At 38.9% G+C, this 8,616-nt stretch overlaps 1 protein-coding gene across 1 annotated transcript; it reads right to left on the reverse strand.

Moving 5' to 3' along the window:
• Positions 1 to 5,446: 5,446 nt before the first annotated feature.
• Positions 5,447 to 8,016, reverse strand: TOMM20 (translocase of outer mitochondrial membrane 20 homolog (yeast); the record flags this gene model as incomplete). Its single annotated transcript, XM_010296091.1, has 4 exons — positions 5,447 to 5,958; positions 6,744 to 6,886; positions 7,177 to 7,258; positions 7,970 to 8,016. Coding segments are annotated over 4 exons (317 nt in total), but the record flags the coding sequence as incomplete, so codon positions are not given.
• Between the last annotated feature and the right edge of the window lie 600 nt (positions 8,017 to 8,616).

Consider the following 8,616-nt stretch of genomic DNA (forward strand, 5'->3'; position numbering starts at 1 on the left):
TCTCAAAGAACATGCTTGCTCAGGAATCCCTTTTCTCCATTTAATTAGTCATTGCATTATAATTGACAAATTCATGCAATAATCATTGTCATATTAATCACCAAAGCTGAATGTACATTCCTTCTCATTAAATAATATTAAATACAACAAAAGATGCTAAACAGGTTGTTTCAAAGTTCCAGGAAATGCTCTTTTACACATATGCCAAAACAGGCAAATATGTAACAGTTTGTTACAGCAAATTTCTGTATCTTCCAGGCTGTCTTATAGGGTGCAACATATCCATATTGACCCAAGGAAGGAGGAGAAGCATGGTTTGCAGGGACAGTATCTTTTATTAAACAGCTCTCTTTCTCTAGGTACTTGCCATGTTTTAAGCAGACTCTGAAGAATTTCTTACTCACAAGTTGAATGTTTGGAAAAATGCTCATCGACAGCTACAAGGGCTGAAAACTTCCATTTACTTGCATGGCATAAACATACACCTTCCCCCTACAAACACATCCTGGGAAGCAGAGAAAAACCACTTCTGAGGTGCAGGAGTAACGATTTGGGCTCAAAGCAGGGTGCTGCTACAATACAAATAGCTGCCTCCAAGCTCACTTCGCATCAACTACAGGATTGCAACAGGGTGAGTAGACTTTGCCACCTGAAGCTGAAATTCAACCAGCAACGAAACTCATCCCATCATCAACCCATAACATCTTGCTCCTCCCCACACCTTTTTTTTTTTTTTTTGGTTGGCCCTCCTCACATGGGACATCACAGCCAGAGTCTAACTCCAGGCAGAGTCTCAAGATGCAGATTTCTCTTCCACCCCTACTGCAGTTAACAGGTGCTCTCCTTTCACTCCAGCTAGCAAAGCTCAGACAGAAAAATCACAGCTGGTCAGGGGCAAACTCTTCTCTTGCATGCCTGAGAATGTGATGCAGGTGCATTTTGTTGCAGGGTTTAAGTTGTACAATGCAGCTGGCTTATCTATATACCTGGTTTGTGTTGAGGGATGGAGAGAAAGAAAAGGGAAACCCTTCTGACCATGTCATCACAACAAACCAAACACACAGGATTAAAAAAGTCAAAATCAGCTCTCAGTAGAAACACGTCACTGCTGCTCCACTGATCCTACCTTATACACTGTACCAAATTTGTCTGAACAAAATGCTGCATTGCATCACCTCACCAGACAGGAAGATTCTAAAAATTAGGATTTTGCAGGATGAGTTTGCAGAGAACGTGTGTGCAAAACTGCCCTCTGCTGTTTAGATCAAGACCTGCTCAAATAAATGATAGCGTGACCAAATCAGTTTTCAGTTGCAAGGGTCCAAGTCATGAAGAGGCAGAACTATCTGACTTCAGCTGTTTCCAGCCTCCACGCACGGTAGAGATCTCATACACGAAAGCCACTCATAACTGTCGTGCAGCAGGCACCATCTGGACAGATTTGCAGGCTGTAGCAACATTGTGCTACCTGCAACAACACTCCAGCAGCTATCACACAGTGGGTGAGCACCAAGTGACATCCTCTCACCCCAAAGATGAGTCAAGAACATCCTCAGGGTGTAAGGGAAATGATGGCAATTGTGAGCGAGCGCTGCAGGAGGACATGCATCTGTCAACCCATTAAATCAAGGCCTGATCTTCACAAAGCAGGAATGGAAACTCTATGTCTGGAGTCAAAGGCTTATAATGCAAAGGCCTGTAAGAGTTCATGATTATTAGGTTACCACAGTGATCGGAAAACAGGGTACCGACCTATCAAAAGATGTCAAATATTCTGTAAAACTAGTACCTCTAAGTCCCTACCACAGGGAAAGAAGTGAGAACCTGGAATTTCTTTTCAAGAACATAGGAAAACCACGGTACTTTGAAAAAGCTGCCTGTTATCTAGTGCCAGTATGCTGGACAGTTTGATACAGAAACATCTCAGAGGGGCCAGCTGTTTTCTATGTCTTCACACACATTCATACACGGGACGTGGCAAATCCTGCCCTCCAAGAACAGTATCAGATGTCCACATCTTCTTCTTTGGGAAGCTCCGCTTTGGTACAAATGCAGAAAACAAGTACTGTTACCCACACCAGAAGCTGTTTCTGGAGTGCCTCTGACGAAAGTTAGCCCAGTCGTCGTGAATTAAGCACAAGTTTCAGCTCTTTGCAACAGGATTTTGGTCAGATTTGACTGCTGTGCCAACAAGCTTTTTTTGGTCGCTGCTTAAAGGAGACCATAAGCTCTACTTGTCAGTGTAAACACAAAAATTAAAAACCAAACCAAGACTTGGGTACAACAGAAGCCTTGAAGAAATTTTTTTTCTTTTTCCCCCACATCAGCCCTTTCCATATCCGTATGTTTAAAAACGCGGAAGCATGGGTGTACAGTACAACATGCCTTTGAAACACTCACTAAAAGCACTTAGTGACCACTTCAAAGATTCCCTTGAAGTTTAAGTCATGTTAATTTTAACACAACGGTCATGTAGGGCCACTGTTCAGCCTAAGGGACTTTAAACACACCATCAACAGATGTACAAATGAAACTTTATAAAAGATTCTTCTGGGTGCATAAATAGCTGAAACTTTACTTTGATGATGGCTGGCTGGCCTCCTACACAGCAGGGCTGGGACTTCTCCATGTTTCAAGTTAAGGGCAACAATAATACTCTGTCATCCCCCAGGGGAAGGAAATTAGTGCCAGATGATTCAGTGTGTGCCTGATCACTCTGGTTTTGGATTCATTTCCATTATCTAGAAAACTTAATGGTGAGACATCAAAGGTAGTCCTGCATGATCATGAAACTAGCTGGGTTTTTTGCCTATAAAAGCTGCCTGAGAAGCTCATGACCGATGATAGGAGACTTCTCAACATAAAAAACTAACAGACCTCCGACTTCCTTTGTGAGAAATCCTCTTAGTGCTGAAACCAAGTGCCTTGTTCTTGGAGCACCACAGAAAGGAAGATGGCCCTTTCTGGGAGAAAGGTTCATAGTTTTACCTAAAGTAAGATTACAGATCTTACTCACCAGCAGCTGTGAGCTCAGCAGCACCAAATCCACAACTGGAATAGCTCACTTCCACCTTTTTTTAATTTGCACAGGTGAAAAGGTTGTATGGTACTATGCACAGGTAATGCGATGGCATTACTACTACTGATGCAGTAACACCCATCACTACCCCTGAACTTCCTATGACCTGCACTTTGCTTATGTCTGAAACCAGTTCTAAATTACAGCCTCCCACATCTGTGGGCTGTGCATGCTAGCTACGCCAGTGCCAGCCTGCCATTGCTGGAGCAACCACAAATTCCCATTCTAGACAAGATCTCCAAGTCTTCACAATTTGTAAGGTATTACCTTCATCAGGAGATTGGGGGCGGGGGGGGGGGGACTAAAAAAAAAATAAGCCTTGTTAAAAGGATTCATCATTCCCACCCTAATAGCCAAGGCACTCAAAACAGGTATCAGAGCTTGCTGTAGCATATTAACCAGGTACTTCTGCGTTACCAAGTATGAGAACAAATTTGTACTTAAGGCTTCATTTAAACCTAAGCTATCTAAACTTTTGTGTGCATCTAACTTTGCAGGATCAAGAAAACTAAAAAGGGTTAGAGTAATATGTGTGCCTCCGATGTTTACTAAAGCAATGACCATTTGTAGCCATAATCAAACTATCACCTAGTCTTCCATCAACATCAGAATTGAAATCCAGGTTTGCTAAAACATACTTAGTTCAGGAGTGCTTTGCAGTAAGCTAAATTGTGAATTCAAATTGTCATCATTATACCAAAGAGTGTAGAAAATTGTTCAAGTTTGAAGGAAGGTGCCACTTTTGTCTTATGCTGTTCAGATTCGTTTTTCAAAGCAGGGTAGAAGAGTTTGATTTACCTAAAGACAACATTAAAAGCTGAACCAAAAAGACATTACACTGAAGCGCTCACCACCAGCAAGGACAGCAGGTAAACACGCTAACAGTTCTGTCAGTATAACCTATGAATTCTTTTTACTTTTAAGGGTAAAAAAGCCTCACTGCACTCATTAAAAATAGAACCTTCTGACATTTCACAGTATTTTTATTAAGTATTCTAGGTGCAGAATATCTTTGCCCCTCTAAAATAAATTAAAAGAGCAAACCAGCCATTGTCACCTGAAGATTATAGCTCCTAAGTTTTACTTTTACCTTATGCTACCTGAACAACTCAAGCACAACACTAAACTACAGCCAGCTGTTCAAAAACGTTTTGCTCATACCAGTCATTAACTTCAGTATTTATCGCATTCTAGAGAGATTCAACAGCACCCTAAATCTTGGGAAATTGTGTTTTCAAGGGGTTAACAGAGAAATACCTCTTCTGTGGCAAATTGTCCAAGCAGACTGACTCAGCAAGAGCCACTTCTACTCCCAAACTCAGGTAGTTGACTGCTAGGTGGCCATGACCTATCCATTTAATGTCTCAAAACTTCTCCATCAGGCAGTTTCTGAAACATTGAGACCTGTGGTTTGGAAGAATCTGCCTTTAACAGAAACTTACACCAGGCTGAAAGGAGACAGATGTGAATGTTGGCTAAGGTGCTCTCAGAGTATCTCACTTCTACTTGGACTATGCCACCTAGTACCTTACTATTAATGCACTGGCATCATTAGCACAAATTATCAGCTGGTGTGAAAGCCAGACACATTGAAGCATTCTCTTTCTTTCTCCTCCTTAAGTTAAAAAAGTCACCATGCCAAAAATATAAAGTTACATTTGTAACTGTTTTGGCCATCTGAGTGGTGATAGCACAAAACCAGAGAACAGTAGAAGCCAATCTGTTTTGACATTTAGAGCATTTAGAACATCTATCCATGGAAAACTTGCTTTCAAAAGTATGCTTCTGCTACTCACTAGAGTCTATATATAATTTACCTCCTTTTCACCGGCAAAGGAAAACTTACCTAAATTCAAGTTTACAGTATCACACCATACCAAAATTTTACACCACCTTTCCAATCCCATTAGCTTTAGCTAGTTTGGCTTGGGGATATCATTGTCTTACCTCATCAGTGCAATTTTTTTTAAGGCAAATGCTAAAGACTGTTAACCATTTTCTATGGTCTTGAAGACTAGAGACTGAAATGTTAACTGCCTATCTTGCAAAAAGGTTTCAAGCTTTCAAAAAAAACAACCTTTGTGCTCTTAGAATCTGCCCCAGGTTCTATTCCAAACAGCTTTATTTCAGACACCTGCATTAACAGAGCTTTCGTGTTTGCCAGATACAGTTTTGACTTGCATCACTCTAGATGTTATTATTCCTGACAGAAATGGATTTGTCATTCTTTCGGCAGCCAGTCATCTATTACCATTCAGATTTGCATTTCTTGCTAAGGTGATCGGTTACAGTTTAAATGATCACATGTTTTTTTTCTCAGGAAATGACACGTTTTAAACTTAATTAAAAGCACTGGAAGACCAGCCATAACATTAAAAATAAATTTTAATGTTAAGTCATTTTTCAATCATTTGCTCTGACACCCAAATGTTCTGAAATTTAAAGTAGTACTATAGGGACACACAAGTGCAGATAAATCTTTATTGCCATAACTTTGTTTTTTTTCAAAAATGAGCATTGGGTTTTTAATAGGTCGTAGTTTTATGTCTTTATATGTACAACATTACAACTGCATATTTTAATAATAATGAAGTTAGTGATACTTTGATAACTCAACACAGTGTATTTATAAAATGAATTCTTATCAAAATACACTTTTCACTGGGATAATAAATAAAATCCTGCGAAACCCACCTACACAAAGTTAATTTTAACTCTGGTAGAACCCGATGTGGTACACAGTCCATTAACTACTATGTTTGCCCCTTTATCCCCCTACTGATGCTCATCTTCTGGGGTAAGAAAACATTTTTTCCCCCTGTTGTGGTGTGACCTCATTCAACATCATCTTCAGCCAAGCACTGTGCACTTACAATTCTCTGTAAGAAGGAGAAAAACTCATTCACAATTACATAAAATGGACAGTAGGCAACTGATTATCAAGCAATGTAATTTTACACTGAACACTAAGCAGTGTAATTATTGAGCAAACTGATTAATGTTAAAAATGGTAATCCATTTGACGTAAGTTTTTGAAGTCAGTTCTGCAGAAATTACGTACTGTGCAATGCCTAACAAAGCCAAAGTCAGATAGATAATATACTATCAGCCTCAAGTGATGACCTTTGTGTGGTTATTGGCACTGTTCTCTAAGGAAACATTTTTGCTGCATTGTTTCCCCAGACCTTTACATCTTGTGTCCCTGACACTTTTCAGAGTTTTGACTAACTATATGGCCCTTAAACTGGAACGTAAGCAGGCCTCAGCTGTAAAAAGAGCTAACTGATGCAGAGCACTGAGTCTCGGCTTCATGTGAGGTAACACCATCACGGAGTATCCTTGCATTTCCAAGAACGTAAAACATGTTATTTATTCTACAATAAACTCACCTGCTAGCACATTACCAATGTTACCTGCACAGTACTCAGGCTAAAAAGGGAGGGCATTTTATACACAGAGCTATACACTAATGTTTGCAACATTAAGGTGTTTCACTTTTTAATGAAACGCCTTAATGTTTCAGGTGGAAAAAAACCCTTCTTTTAATCTAACTGAACATACACAAAAAACGTATTACAAAAACCAATACTCAAGACTGACGTAGTGGGTAAGAGAAGGAGTTCAATTCTTTTCAAACCAAAACAACAAGGAACGTTTTACATACCTGGCTTATTGTAGGGAGCTTAGTTAGAAGCATTTGAAACACTGGTGGTGGAAGAGTCTGCTGTAGAACTTGTAGTAGCTGCTGTGGCTGTCCACACACAGCAATGGCATTGGTCAAATGATCAACACCTTTCTCATATTCACCTGTATGACAAATCATGTTTTGAAATCAACCTTCTTCCACCTACTTTACGTAAAGTACTTACATTAAAAATCTATCAACAGTGGATTAAATTACTGAGAATCAATCCACACTTTTCCTTCCTCCCCCCTTTCTGGATCTTCTGAACACAGCAGCTTAGAAACTACTACGTAAACAGATTTTCCTAGGTGAATTTGATCCCCAAAAGATCTTAGTATATAAAAATAATCTTCTAGCAAAGGTAAAGAAAAATTATTTTACAACCTACCCTTCAAAAAACATATGCTATTACCTTGAGCTAGTAGTTCCTCGCCAAGCTGAATCTCCTCAAGGAAAAACTTCTGAACTGCTTCAGCATCTTTCAGATCAGGCAACTGTAACACACACAATAAAACTGAAGTTGACCCTTAAACATCAGTTAATAAACAAGTCAGAAGAAAACATTCTCAACTGAAATCACACACACAACCATACTGTTACACTGAAACTGGCAAAAGAAATTACAAGTGTCACCACTAAGTTAAATGTACACAAAACATTTTTGAAAAATCAGACTCAGGTCTCATATCATTGCATCACAAATCTGTAGAGAAACAGAGCCTGAAATACCTCTACTCAGTTTGTTAAGCACACAATTTTGCAGCAAATATAAATTCTAAGGTGTGTTATGTTTATCATAAACTGTATTTCTTACAGTTGGTTAAAATAAAAATATTTTTTCTTCCAGGACTCATTGGTGATAAGGAAAGAGAAATCAAATACTAATAGCAAAAAACTATCCATTTCAGTTATAGGTGTATCCCATCAATGATTTAAGTCTGAAAAGTCCTTGCACATACTACAAAGAGGAAGACACCATCAATTCACACAGTAAATGTTGTACTTTCTAGTACAAGGCCTCTATCTGACACAAAAAAGGAACAACCCTTTCATAGGTTATTTGTGAGCATTGAAAAACCTAAAGACTGCACATTTGCAAACATGTTTGTAACACTGGAATCAAAACAGATTTTTAAACAAATCTTGCAAATAATACAAATGAAACATCTTTCAAAATAGCATTGCATTACTGAACACAGTATTACCTTTGAAAGCCCTGCTCTCTCTTTGGCAAGCTTCTGTTTCTTCCTTCCTGTTAGAATAAAAATATCTTACATTTTTAATTTATGATTTTAAAAGTCTTATTATAGTTCAAAACCGTGAATAAATCAAAGTTATTTTCAGAATAAGAAATTAAATATTCCAAATATTGAAGACTAAACACAAGACTGCAACCCACTTTGTGCAACAGAAATCATTTAGAGGTCTGATGAGGGCTGGCAGTAGCATATCAACTCGAAATGGCAATTCTTCTCCTGCTGGCTACGGTAAACAGCAACTGTGCAGGGCCTGCAGCACAGCATACCTCATGCACTAGAGGCATGAAGAAGGGAAGAGAATGAGAGTAACACAGGATGATTTCTAACAATGATAAGACATGGAAGAACTGCCTACAGGTTAAGGCTATCTAATTTTGAACTATATGGTACACAACCAACAGGAACTTTGAAGCGTAGTTCCCAAGTCTTTGCTACAAAGCAGCTGAGAAAGTAGTTAAACAGGTGGCAGTATGTCATCATTCCACAGCCAGAGCAATACTAAAGCATACATTTCTGAAATCTGAGGAAAGCAAACATTTACAGCTATTCATACACAAAAGAATAATTACAGTACTGGCGATTTCCTTAGAATA

This window comes from Phaethon lepturus, unplaced genomic scaffold (assembly GCF_000687285.1).
Source record: "Phaethon lepturus isolate BGI_N335 unplaced genomic scaffold, ASM68728v1 scaffold54361, whole genome shotgun sequence".
NCBI lineage: Eukaryota > Metazoa > Chordata > Aves > Phaethontiformes > Phaethontidae > Phaethon > Phaethon lepturus.